The following is an 18,965-nucleotide window of genomic DNA, read 5'->3' on the forward strand; positions in this document are numbered from 1 at the left end:
TGACACAATCATTCTTATGACAACTAACATCAAGCTACTGTATATACTTTCCCATGCTATCAAAATCAAAACAATACATGAGATCTCCATTCCTACACAAATTTGCAGTGGATATACTTTCTGATCTCAGACTACAGTCTCACAGTTCCAGCAGCATTTTTTGGACATGAATGTAAGTGCAAAGGAAATATCCATTAAAAAATCCATTTGAACTTTGCAACTGAGAAGCTTCTACCCAATCTTCAATTGGAATTGATTAACCTGCAATGTAATGACAGTGCTAAAAGGTAAACATCAAGAGAAGAATTTAACAGAATTCTATAAACGCCTTCCAAGTGATACATACGCTCAATCAAAACTACGTACTCAAGGTCAACACCAAGAGTCACAAATGATAGAGTAGTATGTACCCTTGATATGATGTGATGAAAATGGCACTTTACCTCTGTAGTTTTTCTCTCAAAAACCCATAACCCTGGTCTAAATAATGAGGAAAACATCGAATTCCAGTAACAGAGCATACACATCCTACAATAAAACTGAGAAGTATTCTCAAAGCTATGAAGGTCATCCAAAACAAGAAAAGTCAGAAACTGTCACAGCCTAGAGGAGCCTAAGAAGATATGATAACTAAATGTAACATGCTACCTTGGTTGATCCTGGAACAGAAAAAGCACATTTGGCAAAAACTAGGAAAAATCCGAATAAATTATGGACTTTAGTTACTAACAATGTATCAATATTGGTTCATTCATTGTAACAAGGTACCTTACTAAAGCAAGATGTTAATAATAGGGGAAACGGTACAGGGGGTATATGGGAGTTCTCTACCATCTGCTCAATTTTTCTGTAAATTTTTAAAACTGTCTAAAAATAAAGCTTACTGATAAAAAATAAATCATATGCTGGTAGATGATAGTATTTAGCAGTAACTAGCTGTGTGAAAATATATTTTCTGATAAGATAAATATGTAAAATCTTTTTATACATCAGTATTAATAGAACATCTACAATCGATTTTGATAGGAAACACTAATTGTGAACCCCAATTTTGCAAACTGTTATTGCCTCAGAAAATAATTTCACTCTTCTCCCTAATAGACCTGTATTTTTTCAATTGTATTATTATATTTTGAATTTCATCAATAAAAAATTTGTACAAATTTGTTTGCTTGTTATGTAAGTACCTACATAATATCTTTGATTTTGCCTCTTGGGCCACAAAGCCTAACATATTTACTATCTAGCTCTTTACAAAAAAAAGTTTGCCAATTTCTGGTGTGACTGAAACAAGACTGGCCATGACTGCTGTTGAAGCTGAGTGAACAATACATGGGGATTCAATATACTTTCTTTCTTCTTTGGGATATGTTTGAAATGTATCATGATAAATTTTAAAAATTAAAAAATATATCATTAAATACACTGAAATTTTTCCCTGAAAGATTTGCAAGCAAGTTCAAACAAGCCTCATGGAATGAATAGTTTCTACTTTATATAAACTGTACCAAAGCTCAGAAGAAAGTGGTGTGCTTTTCAACTGTGTCTGTTAGGGTGATCTCACTATGATATGAAAACCAACCAGAAGAGCCTATGTTAAAAATAAATTAAATTAAATTAAAGATCATATGTCACTTATGCAAATAGATGGATAATTACTTAAAATGTAAGTAAGTCCAATTTGGTATTCTATTGAAAATATCATACTACAGCAAATAGCACTTACTTTAGATTTTACACTACCCTGAAATTTATTTTTTGTGTGTACTATAATAACAGCTTAAGCAAGAAAACCATCTCAAAAGATGCTGAAGGAAACATTTCAAATACTTTAACATTACTCCTGATAAAAAATATTTGATAAGCTAAGAACAGATGGGCAGGCCAAATCCTTTACTGTCTTAACCAGAAAGCTTCAGCAAACATCAGATTTAACAGTTAACCATCAGAGCTCTACCCACTGAAGTTTAAAATAAAAAAGATAAGGATGAAAAATTTCTACTATTCAATGCTACACTGAAAGACTGAGCCAATTCTATTTTTTTTTGTATGTTGAATATCTACATATTTTAAAAATTATTTCCTTATACATAAGTTTCTTCTGATCCTATTTTGGGGGAAAAAGTAATATGGCTTTACTGAAGATCAATCTCTATACAAAGAGATATACTATTATTGTTATGGGAAGACCTAATAGTTCAAAATAATAAAAACAACCCACCCCCCCCAAAAAAGCCTACCAATTAAAGCAATGCAAGTCAAAATTTTAACTGTATTTTTTAACAGAATGAAAGGCTGATTCTAACTTTATAGAGAAAAATTTTAAGAACTGCCAAAAAACTATTATAAAAGGAGAATAATGAGAGGAGATATGCCCTACCAGATACCAAAATAAATGAAAAACTACAGAAATTAAAACAATGATTTTAGTGTATAAACCAATAACAAATCAAAGTAATGGCAAACAGTCAAAAGAGAAATTCATGTGTATACATGAATACACATGAATGATATACAGGACCTTTCATTTACTTCATGGGGAAAACATGGGCTTTTCCACAAATGGCACTGGGGAAATTGGCTACCCATCTGGGAAAAACAAATCCTACTTCATAATAAAAATAATAAATTCCTAGTGACTTAGAAATAGAACCCCCCCAAAAAAAATAAAAATATAAAAAGTTAAAGAAAGTATAAGAGAATATTTTTATAATCTTGGGGATTATAAACTCCTCATCTTAGGATGGGGAAGGTGTTGCCAGCAAAAATTAAAATACGCAATCTACAGATTAGACTACATCTAAATTTAAAAATTCAATAAACAACAGACAATAGTCCAAGAGAATATATTTCCAACATATATAACAAAGGATTAATATCCATAATGTATTAACATTCTAACAAACCAATTTTAAAAAAGCAAAACAACACATTAGAAAATGGGATAAGCAGTGGAGAAGGAATACAAATTACTAATAAGCATACGAAATATGCTGAACCTCATAATAAAAAAATGCAACTTAACACAATAACATCTTATTTCTCAAGGATGCAACTAATAAAAATTTAAAATAATTACAATATGCAGCATTTGCTAAAAATTTAGTGAAATAAAACATCTATTGGACAATTAGAGTGTAATATAAACTTGTAAAAAACCTTTCTTTACAAGGCAATTTGGCAATATCAAACAAAATGCCCAATGTGCACACCATATGTCCTAGCAATTCCAATGCTAGGAATCTATTCCAAAGAAATATTCACACATGTACAAAAGATGGACTTACAAGCAAGGTTAACTCCATGTGAAGGACAGAAAATGTACAAGACAGGTCTGGAACACTCTGTTATGTACCAAGACGGCAAGCTAGCTATCGAAGACTAACTAAGGCTCTGTCAAAAGGACTCAGAGCCAACCTGAACATGATCACTGCCAAAGGTGTCACAATTTGAGTATGAATAAGATAAAGGACTGAAACACATCAAATAGGTTTTAAGTCCATGAGTTTAAACTGATACTTCTCCCAAATTGGTCACCTTTGAGGATAAAAGTAAACTAATCCCTTATTTTGAAAACTGGTAAATACAGGGAAAGAATAAAGTATTTATCCTGTCCTTCCTCTGTGACCTGTACTACTGGGTAACCAAGTAAATTCCTTACCTCACAGTCAAATAAAAGGCTGAATTAGGAATCCCAAGAATGTCTTACATTATAGGTAATAAGAGAATTTTCAAAAATTTTAATGTAGAATTTTTCCCCCTCTTCAAGATAAGCTGATTATTGTTCCTATTCTGTAAATCATGAGAAAGAGTAGGTGGGGAACAATGGCATATTGGTAATCGATCCAATTCTTTATAAAGGAATTAAAAGAGAGAAAGTTGCAAGTAATACTTGCTTTTATACAACAATTAAGTATTACATGTCATGTCTATATAACACACTATTTAGGAAGATTAAACAAGTGTAATGAATCAGATCTTATTAAAAAATAACTGCACTGTCATTATGTGAATGAGATATAGGACTTTCAGCATGCAAAATCAATTCTTAAAAATAATAAGCACTTATAAAAAGGGGAAATAAACTTATAAAAGTTAGTATGCTTACCTGAACCACCCAGGGACTGTTGGCAAAGGCCATAATATCTCTTTCCTCCCAGAAAAAAGCAGAATCTGACCTTTTTATCATTTCAAACTTACTAAGAAGCTTCATAGCATAAACTTTCTGTGATGCCTTATGACGAACCTGTTGATTTTTTAAAACACAAGAATTAATTCTTTAATTTTATGAGAAAATGGTGAACAACAGATCATACTATAATGCTGTTCTTAAAGACTTTAGTTACAAACAAAATGATCCTTAGCTAATAAAAAGTAAAAACATAACATTTTTAATGAAAGAGAGGAGAAAATTCCCCACAGCCTAAATATTTCATGAAATATACAATACCTTTAAATGCTAGATTCAATATATAACTACCTCATTTCATCTAAATAAAACTGAATTCATGAAGCTTCATTCCCTGTTAATTAAGCTAACCAATTTTAAGAATAAGATGTTGTTAAATGAGAAACTTGTAAGATATGTACATGTATCCATCACGATCTGACCATAAGAACCTAGTAAATTTAGATATCAAGGGTTATTTGTGATTTTGTTAAGTCATCCTTATTTCTTCCTAGGTATCCTATTTAAAAGCTTATTTTTTTTAAGGGAAAAACTACCAATAATATGGTTATTTGATCAATTCTTATCTTCTTCATTAGACTGCTAATTCCGTAAGGGCAAGGACAGTGTCCATTTTTGACCATCATTTAAATCCTAGAATATAACATAGCAAACTCTACCACAGAGCCAATAAATATTTAATGAATGATTATAAAAGTTAACATCTACTGGATAATTAATAATAAATAATAACTGCTAACATTTATACTTGGATATCTAGTAGGATGACCAAAACTGAACTCCAAATCTTCACCCCTGAGTTTATTTCTCCTATAGTCTTCCCTATTTTAGTAAATGGCATCTTCATTCTTCTAACTGCTCTGGCTATAAACCTCTGGCTCCTCTTTTTCTCATATAGCTCATAAAAACTCATCAGCCCATCACGTCAGTCCTACCTTCAAACAGTTTCAGAACCCAACCATTTCTAACTACCTTCACTGATACCACCCTGGTCTGACATTTTTTACAGGCATACCTTGTTTTATTGCACTTTGACTTACTGTACTTTGTAGATATTACATTTTTTACAAATTGAAGGTTTGTGGCAACACTGTGTCGAGCAAGTCTGTTGGTGCCATTTTTCCAATAGCATTTGCTTACTTCATGTCTCTGTGTCACATTTTGGTAATTCTCACAATATTTCAGACTTTTTCATTGTCATTATTATATTTGTTATGGTGATCTGTGATCAGTAACTGTTCTGGGGTGCCCCAAACCATGCTCATATAAGACAGCAAACTTAATCAATAAATGTTTTATGCGCTCTGACTGCTCCATTGACCTGCTGTTCCCCTGTCTCTTTCCCTCATCTTGGGCCTCCTTATTCTCTGAGACACAACAGTATCGAAATTAGGCCAATTAATGATCCTGCAATGGCCTGTAGGTGTTCAGATGAAAGGAAGAGTCGCACATCTCTCATTTTAAAGCAAAAGCTAGAAATGATTAGACTTAGTAAGAAAGGCATGATGAAAGCCAAGAGAAGTTGAAAGCTAGGCCTCTTGTGCCAGTTAGCCAAGTTGTGAATGCAAAGAAAAAGTTCTTGAAGGAAATTAAAAGTGCTACCCCAGTGAACACACAAATGATAAGAATGCAAAACAGCCTTATTGCTGATATGGAGAAAGTTTAGGTGGTCTGAATAGAAGATCAAACCAGCCACAACATTCCCATAAGCCAAAGCGTAATCCAGAGCAAGGCTCTAACTCTCTTCAATTCTATGAAGGCTGAGAAAGGTGAGGAAGCTGCAGAAGAGAAGTCTGAAGCTAGCAGAAGTTGGTTGCCAGTGAACTTTCCCCATAATGTCAAAGAGCAAGGTGAATCAGCAAGCGCTAATGTAGGAGATGCAGCAAGTTATCCAAAAGATCTAGCTGAGATAATTAATGAAGGTGGCTACGCTAAACAACAGATCTTCCCTGTACATGAAATAGCCTTATACTGGAAGAAGAAGCCATCTAGGACTTTCATAGTTAGAAGGGAGAAGTCAGTATCTGTCTTCAAAGCTTCAAAGTACACGCTGACTCTCATGTTAGGAGCTAATGCAGCTGGTGGCTTTTAAGTTGAAGCCAATGTTCCTTTACCATTCCGAAAATCCTAGGGCCTGTAAGAATTATGCCAATCTACTGTCTATGCCTTATAAATGGAACAATGAAGTCTAGATGACAGCACATCTGTTAACAACATAGTTTACTAAATATTTTAAGCCCACTGGTGAGACCTATGCTCAGAAAAAAGATTCCTTTCAAATTATTGTTTCTCAGTAACAATGCACCTGGTCACCCAAGAGCTCTGATGGAGATGTACGATGATATTAATGTTGTTTTCATGCTTGCTAACACAACATCCATTCTGCTGCCCATGAATTAAAGAGTCATTTCGACTTTCAAGACTTATTATTTAAGAAATACATTTTGTAAGGCTATAGCTGCCATAGACAGCAATTCCCCTGATGGATCTGGGCATAGTCAACTAAAAACTTTCTGGAAAGCATTCACCACTCTAGATGCCAGAAGGACATTCGTGACTCAACGGAAGAGGTCAAAATATCAACATTAACAGGAGTTTGGAAGAAGTTGATTCCAACCCTCATGGACGATTTTGAGGGGTTCAAGACTACAGTGAAGGAAGTTACTGCAGATGTGGGGGAAATAGACTCATTGTTCTCTACCCCACAACTCGATTTGTTTTCTTCTGAGAAGATATCATAACTTGCAATTTTTTGATGCTGTTTCATTGTACTGTCTGAGTCCCATATTAGAATGTAAGCTCAACAAAGGTAGGGATTATCCAAAGAGGAAATAGCAAAGGTATACCAGAGAGCAACTGCAATGGGGTTGATAACAAAATAGAGTCACCACATGTTAAGCAGCATTGCAGGCACATTCGATTTCCAGCCAAAAAAAAGAGTGGAGAAACCTTGATGATTTCCTGGACATCGAGGTGAGACATCTTAGGAGAAAGAACCATGCTCTAAAGCAAGGCCTACTCTAGCACTACCTAACAAAGCCTTATAATACCAAACCCTAAAAGATCAAAAGGGGAGTAGAGTTTGGAGTCCTTAAAAGGACTTGGGAAACAACTTGGTCTTTAAACACATCTACATTTACAAAGTAAAAAACTAAGGCTCCAAAAGTTAAGGGTTATCAGCAAGTAACTAGACAGCTTATTAAAATGAAAATCAACACTTGTCAAAGAAAAATAACAAAATTCAGTCTCTATCACATATCAAAAAGGACCTGTACATAATTTAAAAATTACCTGACAGGCAAAGAGGAAAATGTGACTCATCATCAAGAAAAAAGCAGTCAATAGCAAACATCCCCAAAAGATGTTGGATTTAGCTAACAAATACTTTAAATATTTCTTATAAATATGTCCAAAGACCTAAAAGACAGTATGTTAAAGAAAAAAAGGAAAAAATAGTTTCAATGAATGAACAGAAGTAAATACCAACAGAGAAATGGAAACTAAAAAAAGAACCAATTGGAAATTCTATAACTGAAAAATAACTAAAATGGAAAATTCTTTGGAAGGGCTTAACAGAGAATGGAGATAGAAGGACATTCAGTGAACCTGAACACAAATCAATCTAGAGAATAAAGAGAAAAATGCATAAATGAAAATGAATAGAGACTTGAGGGCCTACAAGACAATTTTAAACAGTCTGAAATATGGGTAAATATAAACGGACTAAACACACAATTCACAGGCAGAGATTATGAGAATTAAAAAGCAAAACCTAACCTCATATATTTTAAATATAAGATCAAACAGGTTAAAAATAAAAAGATAGGAAAAGATACACCATGCAAACAGCAAGGATAAGAAAGTAGACAGAGCAATATTAATAACAAAGTAGACTTCAAGGCAAAGAGAAAAAAAGGATAATTCAGATAAAAGGAGTAATAATTCATCAGGAAGGCATTAAAAATTCTAAATATGTTTGTATCTAATACATAAGCTTAAAAATTCATGAAGCAAAAATTGACAGAACTAAAGAAAGAAACAGGCAAATCCTAATTTCAGCTGGAAATTTTAACATCCCTTCTCAGTACTTTATATAACAAATAAATAAAACATCAATATGGATAGAAAGAAAATACAGCCCAGGATGAAAACTGCCTAATCAAATTATAATTAGAAAGGTTATTATATCAATGGGTTATATCACTTATTATTTTGAAATACTTTGAAATTTAAAGTATTTTAAAATATTTTGAAATTTAAAGTGTTTTGATATACTGTAACTTTACATGAAAAGAATCCTATATGCCAAGGGCCAAATAAGTTATGATGAGGGTCACAGATTATATCCATCTTCTATATTAAATTACTAAACTGGAAAAACAATTCCTTTGATTTGTATGGTGTTATGCCATTTATAGAATGCTAAAGATAAATATATGGGAAAGCAATACGAAAACATGGGTGGGAGGGTGGGGGATTAGAGGATGAAGGATCCTAGTCTTAAAAGTAGAAATCCCTTCCACAGCAGATAGACCAGATTCTTACTTAGCAAATTATCTCAAAGCAAATGCTCAGTCCAGCAATGCTTTTAATAAAATGCTGTGGGTTTTTTTAAAGTTTAAAACATTACTAAAAAGAGACAGCTAAGGTACCCTCTCTTCTGTATTTATGCCATTCTTCAAATGTTCACTTATTCTAAGAATAAATCGGATTTGAATGTTATCTTAACTTCATTAGAAAAAGCAATCATATAACAGTAAGAGCCAATTAATTTATACCATAATATTATTTATGCTTGACTCAGACCATGACAAGAGTTTTAAGAATTCTGCTATAAAGAACAGCTATGAACAGAAACTAAAAGATATTTGTCAGCTAGTAGGAAATAGTTAAACATTTATTTATGTTTAATCTTTTATATATGAATTAACTAAACAAAAACAAACCTAGAGAAAAGAGCCGTTCATTCAAATAAACAACAACACAGGCATAAGACGATTTTCTGAACATGAGAAAAATGCCTGTTCTTGGTGCTTTATTCTTGGTGATTCTTTATGCAAAACTGTTTCCCTTTCTGTGCTTCCAAAATGCTTACAATAATCTAATATCAAAATTAGTTGTGTACATGTCTGCTTCATAAGCTCCTTTAAGAACAGAATACAAACTTTCATTTGTGAGGCTGCCTAGTGGTTGGCACAATGCTGAATTATCCAATTTAACAAATTCAGCAAAATTACAGCTATGAGATCTATAAAACTTTTAATAGATAAAGACAATTTTGGTTAGATGTTCTAGTTAATGAGGCCTGAATTTCATTTAAACTACTGTAATAGAACACTTTACAGGCTCATAACACAAGAGTCAGGAACCACCAGCTTGTAGTCTTTGACTTTATCTACAGAACAAACATTAAGAGGCAATAGTTGTATTCATGCCAAACGTCTGCCTCATACCTTAAAATACATTAGTACTAGTATTACAAAGTACTACAGTAAAGCACTGTTATTTCAGGAAAGCTGGTTTCCACTGACCTTCCTTGTGAGGATATCTCCTTCTGAATGATTCTATTATAATCTTCCTCAGCATCTCTGTACGTTCCCCTTTGTTCTCTAGCTCTTTCTCCTTTATTCAATATGGATGGATAAATAGATATAGTAGCGATTCATTACAACAATGCAGAGAGTACTGCTTAAAAGCATGGATGTAGATGTCAACAAACCTGGGCAAAAGTCCTAACTATTTATGAATTATGTGGCCAATTCACTTAATCTCTCTAAATTTCAGTGAATTCATCTACTTAAGAATCTCACAGAATTGTTGAAAAGATAAAACAAGATAATGAATATAAATACTCAGCACACAGAATATAGTCAATGAAAATGTTAGCTAATTCCACCATAGACAAATGGAACTCAGTTCATTCTGTTATGAAACCTTACATGTGTCTCCCCTATGTCACTAGTCCATGATTACCTAAAGGACAAAAACATTGCTTCTCTTCCAGTGTCTCTATCTGTTAAGAGAAAAAAATGCTATATTCCTAGTTTCTAATTTTAAAAGTGGATGAATGCAAAAGTACCAGCTAATTGACTATATGTGGGGAAAAAAAAGATAATAAGGGTCAAAACAGTTAACAGTTTTATCTCAGCTGATGGAATTCTGAGGGATTTTTATTTTCTTAGATTTGTTTGTGTTTTTTATAGCTAATATGTACTTCTTTAAAAAAATTTTTTTTAAAGTAGATGAAACATTCCTAAGTGTAGCTAGAGACATGTTTGAAAAAGTCCTAAAATGGACCTAGATCTCCTAGAACACTTGTGGACAAAAACTTTTGAAAATCATTCTAACCAAAATGCCCCATTTCAGGCTTTAAAATTTTTATTTTATTTTTTATTTTTTTTTACTATTTTTAAAAAATTATTTATTTATTTATTTATTTATGGCTGTGTTGGGTCTTCGTTTCTGTGCGAGGGCTTTCTCCAGTTGTGGCAAGTGGGGGCCACTCTTCATCACGGTGCGCGGGCCTCTCATTATCGCGGCCTCTCTTGTTGCGGAGCACAGACTCCAGACGCGCAGGCTCAGTAATTGTGGCTCACGGGTCTAGTTGCTCCGCGGCATGTGGGATCTTCCCAGACCAGGACTCGAACCCGTGTCCCCTGCATTGGCAGGCAGATTCTCAACCACTGCGCCACCAGGGAAGCCCTAAAATTTATTTTTGATATCAAAAATTACAATAGATTATTTTTACAAAAAGAACCAATGCATCTATTTGACAGATCTGGAACAGTTATTGTGTGCTGCTGGGGTTTCCACTAAAGACACAAGAAAAGCATGTCCTCCTGCTTTCTGCCAGGTCTGGTTGTGGCAGCTAAGATTGAATGGGGGAATACAGGAATTACCAAAACATGGAGGAAGGGAGATAATTTTTACAAATCAGAAATAACCCTGTAACCAGCGAGGAGCCTGTTTTATTCCAAAAAGGACTAAAAAACCTGAGTTTACATGACAAGTGTTAGAGAATCATTTCCCATACACTCTTTCCTTCTGGTTGGTTCCACTTTAAAACCTTAGTTTAAAACCATTTTAATTAAGAGCAAGCCAGTAGGAGATTAAAAAAAAAAAAACAACAAAGAACAAGATCCTCATCTCATATCAGCCTTGAGTGCTATCACTGAGAATCTGTATCCCCTTAGCATTCTGGATCCCCAGGGAGCACCTGAGCCCAGGGATCAGGAATAATGACAGTCAATTCACATCAATGAAAATTTTCTACATTTCAGGTTCTGTGTTGTACAGGATATAAAAAGACAAGAAAAATCCAATCACAGATATGATCTAGCTGCACAAACACGTCCTTTACCAATGTTCAAGACTGAATTAACAAATGGCTCCATGGTGAGGGTTCCCCCTTTCTCCCTGTTGCTCTACAGATATTCCTACTAAACTGTGTACTTGACTAAAGAAGATCATCTTCCCAGATATAGGTGAACTATTTTCAGACACACAGCTATGAGTTCCTGATGGGAATGCCAAAAGTACTGAAAAGACACAGTTCCTGCCCTCAAAAAATTTACAATATAAAAAGATTCAAAGAAGTATACATATAAACCACAGCACAAGGCATAATATGGGAAATTAAATAAAGCGATCATAATTAAAAGATGCAGACGAGAGAGGGCACACTCAAAGGGTAGAAAGGAAAGCAAAAGGAATCAGGAAACTTCTCTTTTAAAATAAGTACTGAGAGTGAGTGAAACATTTTTGGAGGAACAGACAAGTAAACAAGAGAATGCGCTGAAATAAGTAGCCTGCTCAGAAAGGATAGCATGATGGAAAATAAGGGTTAAAAAGATTAATTGGTGGTATCTTAAATAAGAGGGCCTAGAAGGCCCGGATGAAGACTTCATGCTTCATTTAGCAGGCAAGGGAGCCATAAAATGCAAAGGAGAGATACAATGAATGTATTTCAGAAGGGTCAATTTGGCAGCAGTTTATATTAGATACATCTATACTTCCCATCTTCATGTATCTCATTATAGAGAAGTGGGGAAATAAAGAAAACAAAATGAAACAAAGCATGTATGTTAGAAAAGCCCCATAGTTGATTCTATTATACCCTTATTGGCGTAGGAGTGGTATGTGAAAATACAAGGCTATGAAGTATAGGGAAAAAAGTTTGCCAAATAGTAATGTGGGTTCAGCTGAACTTGGAGAGCATGAATCTGCAGAAGATTTAATAAATCCAGTCTTGGTATTTTCTCCATCAGCACTCCCAATCCAAAATCAATAGTACAATGGTGAAACTGTTAGCAGAAGTAGAAAACAAAGCAGGACACAAAGTAGGCCCTCATACCTGACTGGGAATGAAAGGGTATCTTGGAGAAAGGCGGTGGCAGTGAATACCCCCCAAAAAGTGGAGAGACTAGAGAAATATTATGAGCAGGACTTACTGAAAAATTAAATATAAGAAATGAGGGGAAGAGAAATCAATAATGACTCCCAATTTTTTGGCTTGAGCATCAACTGGGTTGATGCTAGAGTCATTTATTTATTAAGATGGGAAAATAAGAGAAGGAACAGATTTGTGGAGGAAGAGCAAAGTTAGAGAGGGAATCAAGCATTCTAATTTCACATGTTTTAGATGTCTGTGATACATCTTAATGGAGTTGTCAAATAAGCTACCATGAATATGAGTTTGGAGAGCAAAGTAGAAAGTTCTGAGCAGTAGCTATAAATTTGAGCCTTGACATCACATGGATTGTATTTAAAGTTAGAGGACTGCATGAACTTGCCTTGGGAGAAAATGCAGATCAAAAAAAATAAGAGCCTAGCCTTTGGGAACTACAATACTTACAAGTCAGGTGGAGAATGAACCACTAAGGAAACTGAGAAGGAAGAGCCAGTAATGTAGAAAAAATGGTGTTTCAAGAAAGGAGAACTGAATACTTGTAAGAGGTTGATTAAGATGATAGTGAAACACCATGTAGCCAATAAAATTACATACAAAGTCTATATTGGCACAGAAAACTGGTTATGGCCATAGAGCAAAGAGAATGGACTCTGGAGTCCTCTGCCTAAGTTCAAATCTCAGTTCAACCATTTAGCAGCTGTGTGAACTCTCGCAAGTCATTTATCTTATCTACCTGAATTTCCCCATCTGTAAAATGGGAATAACAGTAGTTATACCATCTAGAAAGACTGTTGTAAAGACTGGTTACTATATACCAATTGCTTAGCAGCCTGCCTGGCATGTTGTAACTGTTATACAAGTGTGTGTTACTATTTACTGTTGCATAAAAAAACACAGGTTGTAAAACCATGTACATAATATGGTCCCTTAATATACATATATTACACATATCTTTAGAAACAGAAAAGTTGGAAAGCTATATATCAAAGTAATGAAAGTAGTTATCTCTCAGCAGTGGGACTGCAGGTGATTTTAAAAAGTATAATGTTGGCTTATTTTATTATTCTACTATGAACATATTTGATGTATAAATAAAATAATTTTTAATTTCAAGGGAGAATAATTAGCATTGATGCAATTTTTATAACTCAATACGGAAAGGTTTCAACTTTCTTAGAATGAAAATAATTAGAATAAAATATAAATATCCACTGAAAATAATTTGACACTAGTTTTGCAACAGTCCCCAAATATTTCTAATCATCAAAGCACTAAAAGATTACCAACAGGCTGGTTACCTTTATGTTTGAAAATGGGAATCGAGAGAAGACATGATAGAGATTTTCATATTTTACCTAATTCTAAGTAACTTAGACCTTTGAGAATGAGAATACATTCATATATTAATCTGTGTAGCTTTAAATAAAACCACCAAGAAAAAATTTGATGTCACATTTTCTTAAGGAGAATGAGTAGACAATATCGCAAAACCAATTAAAGGTTTCCAAACTCCAAAATAAGAAGATATAACTTCAAAATAAAAATATTTCCACTGCTACCACGAAAACTTGTTTTTATACATCTCCCCCGAGTAAAGAATCATATATAAGTAATTCCTAACATATACGCATTACATTTAAGAAGATTAATTTATAACTCTACTTTTAGAACCCAGACCACAATTTCTTTCTGAAACTATAACAGTTTCAAACAAAAGCTCCATGAATGTAAAGGTGCCTTGTCTGAGTAGTTTACCTGTTTAATGTGTTGACGATACTTATATGTTTATGATGATACTTGACATTTAATAAACATTTGCTAATCAACTAACCAAAGGAATATCTGAAGAACAATGTATATTCTACTAATAGAGAGGAAGACTGTATTTTTACCTTAAGAAGACATTTGCAAGGCTAGAATTTATAACTTTCTTTTTCAAAGAAAAGAGAATTAGTGTCCAAGAAAAGTTAATAAACATAAACAAAAAAAGTAAGCATGCATACCATGGTCAAAAGGTTATCTCACTGAAAAGTTCATCCTAACATACATACATACATACCTACTGTAGTGGGGTGAATCATGTGTCCCCCTCACCCACAATTCACATTTTGAAGCTCTAACCTCTAGTACCTCAGAATGTGACTGTATTTGGAGACAGGGCCTTTAAAGACATGATTAAGTTAAAAAGAGGCAGTTAGGGATGGTGCTAATCCAACCTGACTGGAGTCATTATGAGAAGAGGTGATGAAGGACATACAGAGCGACACACCAGGGATGTGCATGCACAGAGGAAAGACCATGTGAGGACACAGTGAGAAGGTGGCCATCTGCAAGCCATGGAGAGAGACCTTGGAAGAAACTAAACATGCTAACACCTTGATCTTGAACTTCTAGCCTCCAGAACTGTAAGGAAATAAATTTCTGTTGTTTAAGCACAGTCTGTGGTATTTTGCTATGGCAGCCCTAGCAAATTAACATACATAAATATATATGAAAGTAAGAACAAGACTTCTGATTATTTATTCCAAATTAAAACTCATTTAATGCCATAAATCCACAGAAACTGACAATAGTGACAACAGCTAGTACTTACTTGATACCTACAATGTGCCACGCCCATGATAAGTACCACACATGTATAACATAATTTAGTCCTCACAAAACCTCTTATAAAAGTTCTATTATTAGTGCCACTCCAAGATAAAGAAATGAAACCTTTGATGACAGGACATCTGCATACCACAGAACAGAAACAAAAGTAGATGGCTTTGACTGTTTTTCCACAGTACCAGAGTACTTTATGCAAAAATATCTATTAAAAGTTGAACATTACTACCTTAACTATAAAAACATGTTTTGTTAAGCCAATATGTGAAATTAGTAAATGAGTCTTTAAAAGGACCTTAACTGCTTTTCCAGCAGGCTCCAATTTTAGCCTACAATTTATTACCTATTCACTATGTGTCAGATACCATTCTAGATATTTTCCATGTATTAGCTCATTTCACACTCATAGCAACCTATGAATAATGAACCTTCACTTTACAAATGAGGACACTAAGTCACAAAGAAGTTAGGTAGTTGAGAGGTCTAGCTCCAGAGTACATGCTCTTTTTTTTTTTAAAGCCAGTTTTACATTTATTTATAAATTCATTTCAAAATCCTTGATTCACCTTTTTTTTTTTTGGCCACACCTCGCAGCATGTGGGATGTTAGTTCCCCGACCAGGGATGGAACCTGCAGCCCTGCAGTGGAGGCGCAGAGTCCTAATCACTGGACCACCATGGAAGTCACCAGAGTACATGCTCTTAATCAATATACTATACTGACTCGTATTATGTTCCATCAAAATGAGATGTGATAAAATATTCCAAAAGAGTAGAATCCAAAAACAAGAGGGATATTAGATAAAACCATCCATTGTTGTGGACCTTTCATGATATAAAAACATAAATGTACATCTCCTCTGTAGATAGGGGAAAAAAAGACAAAAGACAACAAGCTGAACAAATTTTGCCCTCCTGGGATTATAGAACTTTTCAATCCATGAGAAATGCCTTTTCTGATGAGGAAATCTACACCCAAATAAATTAAATGACTTGTCACTTTCCTGACTCATGACATTTTCACATGTATTCCCTCTGTATTTTAACTCCCACTCCATCCCCACTTCTTCATGTGGCCAACTCCTTTAACTTAACTCAAGTGTCACTTTCTCACAGCAAGACCTTTCCTAACTGCCCAGTCTGAGTAAGGCACATTCCTCCATTATTCTCTCTCAGAGCATCCAGATCTTTTCCTTCATAGCATTTATTGTAATCTGAAAAAACTTTACTTGTTTAAAGTAAAATTCTTCCTCTCCTCCACAAAACTACCACTTTCAGCAAGATAGAGGCTATATTACTGTATCTTTAGAGGCTAGCACAGCTCCTGGAACATAACAGATCCTGATTAACTATTTCATTGATGGATATAGATAAATGCGCTGTTTTATGTCTGACAATTAATTGCTAACATTTACTAAACACTTACTATTGAATATATTCCAGGAACTGTTCCAAATGCTTTATATATATTGTCACATTTAATTCTTCCAGTAATCTCATGAGGTATAAACACTATTGTTATCTTCATTAACAGATAAGAAACTAAGCACAGAGAGATTAAGTAACTTGTCTGAAGTCACAGCTAGACAGCGAAAGAGTCAGAATTCAACCGTAGGTAGTCTGGACCCTAGCTCTTATACTGTGGTATAGTTGCTGTGACATACCGAAGTTACTTTTACAATGAGAATTTTCTACGTGGAAATTGATTGGTAGGTCCTCTGTGACAACGTATTTTTACTTGACCAGAAAAAGCATTTCACAAGGGAAGACACATTTGTACCTACTACTGTAACACTTTCTTCAGGTGACTAGAAAAAATAATCATAAAGATGTGCCAAATATGGAACATTCCCTACGTATCTGCCTAACTAACTTATCTTCCACATACGAATCAACTTCAAAAGGCTATGGGAGAAGCACTTGGGCTTTCCCTTTTCAATCTCATTCTTCTTTTTAAGAGTCCCTGCCTAAGGTAACAACCAAGAACTAAAGCCAAAACAAACATGTACAAGCTCTCAGGTCAGGTCATCGAATTAGTGGAACGTTAAAATATTTTTCATTTTTAAAAACATATGACTTTGTTTCTGCATATCCTGTGGCCAAAATGAAATAAAGGATGGAAATTAACAACAAAAATAAAAGCCTCTGTTTCTATGTTTTCCTTTCCTTTAACATATTGAACTTTAATGATCAAATTAATCTAACACAGAACAATGACTACCCTGACACAAAAACATGACAAGTCAAGGTCTGTCATATTTCCCTCCAAAAATACAACTTCAAATTCTAGTGTTTATTCCCTAACCACAATGAAATAAGTATGAAGAAACAATGTGCCTGTTTCAAATACATGTATTGTATTTGAAACATGCACACAATAGTATGACTCCTATATCAAATACTAAATAATAATAATGGTTAACAGTCAGAGAACACTACAATCAGGCTTATTTATTTTGTTAATTCATTTAGTTTCCTATAACAACCCCCATAACATAGTTGTTATTATCTGTATTCTACAGGTTGGAACTCAGAGAGATTGAGAAATCTGCCTGAACTCACCATGATCTTTTGAGTTTGACCATGGCAGAGCTAGGATTCAACTACTTTATAATTTCCCTATCTTACAGAAACTTTCATATCAACTGTCATGTAATCTAATCTCCCACCCTACCCACTAGAGCATTCTACCAGCTGAAGCTTCAGCACTTTCACTGACTGAGAACAAAAGTAAAACAAAAACAAAACCTCATTACTTTCGAAGGCAGCCCATTCTTCAAATCTACTCCCAATCAACGTCTCAATTCCTTCAACCATACCTCAGATGGCATTATTTCAAGTGCTTGAGCATTATTCGTCCCTTTTAAAACAGGGCAACAGGGCATCTAGAGTGGATTAAATATGCCAGGTATGGCCCAGTCATCTCAAATTAGAGAAAAACCTATCTCTATTATCTTAGAAATTTATTACAGCAGTCCAAACTTTACTATTTTGGGTAGCCACATCACCAATGACTTTTGCCTGGTTTACATTCAGGAAAACTGTTCTTTAATTCATAATCACTGTTAAGCAATCTATTCCTTGAGTTCTTCACACCCAAGTACAGGTCATTATCCTGGTTAAATTTCACTTCTTCTATTTGGCTAATGACCTCCCCATTTGATGATTTCTGGGTTTTGGCTCATCTTCATACTTCAGTTTTAACTCATTTGCAAAGTTATTCAACATGCCACCATTGCCTCCATACAAGTCATTAATAAAATGTTTAATAGGAGAGGAAAGAATCCTAAAACCTGACCTTGGGGATCTCTGTCCAAGGAACCATTCATGCCTTCATCGGGCTCCTTAGAATACAGCTATTAACGTAGTTATAAAGCTCCCTATCCATATGCTTATTCATTGACACTTCTCCGTATCATCCTAAGTATGTCAGACTTTTTCAAATATCTTACGGATATATATTATACCTATTGCACTATCCTGATCTACAAGTTCAATAAACCTATCAAAGAAAGAAAGAATGAAAGAGAAAAAGACAAAAGGTTAGTCTGTCATGACTTGTTCCTAGAGAAACCCATGCTGGCACATAGTCAGTTTTTCTTGGTGCTCCATCAAAAAGAGTAAAGCACTATTAAGTTAAAAACAGAATTTGACTCCACAGTTTAACTGTAAAAAGAAAAAAAAAAAAAAAGAAGAGTTTCATATTCAGGCGATGAAAATAGGAATATTACATTCTAGTTCTTCATATAATAATAATATA

The 18,965-nt window shown here is 34.2% G+C and overlaps 1 protein-coding gene across 1 annotated transcript in view; it reads right to left on the bottom strand.

Annotated features, from left to right (window-relative positions):
• ROCK2 (Rho associated coiled-coil containing protein kinase 2) overlaps positions 1–18,965 on the bottom strand; it is a 136,926-nt gene that overhangs the window by 62,153 nt on the left and 55,808 nt on the right. Inside the window, exon 4 of the mRNA XM_061210446.1 lies at positions 4,109–4,246. Within this exon, the coding sequence (XP_061066429.1) occupies positions 4,109–4,246 (138 nt within the window). The remainder of the gene's footprint in view (positions 1–4,108; positions 4,247–18,965) is intronic.

The sequence above is a fragment of the Eubalaena glacialis genome, chromosome 14 (assembly GCF_028564815.1).
Source record: "Eubalaena glacialis isolate mEubGla1 chromosome 14, mEubGla1.1.hap2.+ XY, whole genome shotgun sequence".
Taxonomy (NCBI): Eukaryota; Metazoa; Chordata; class Mammalia; order Artiodactyla; family Balaenidae; genus Eubalaena; species Eubalaena glacialis.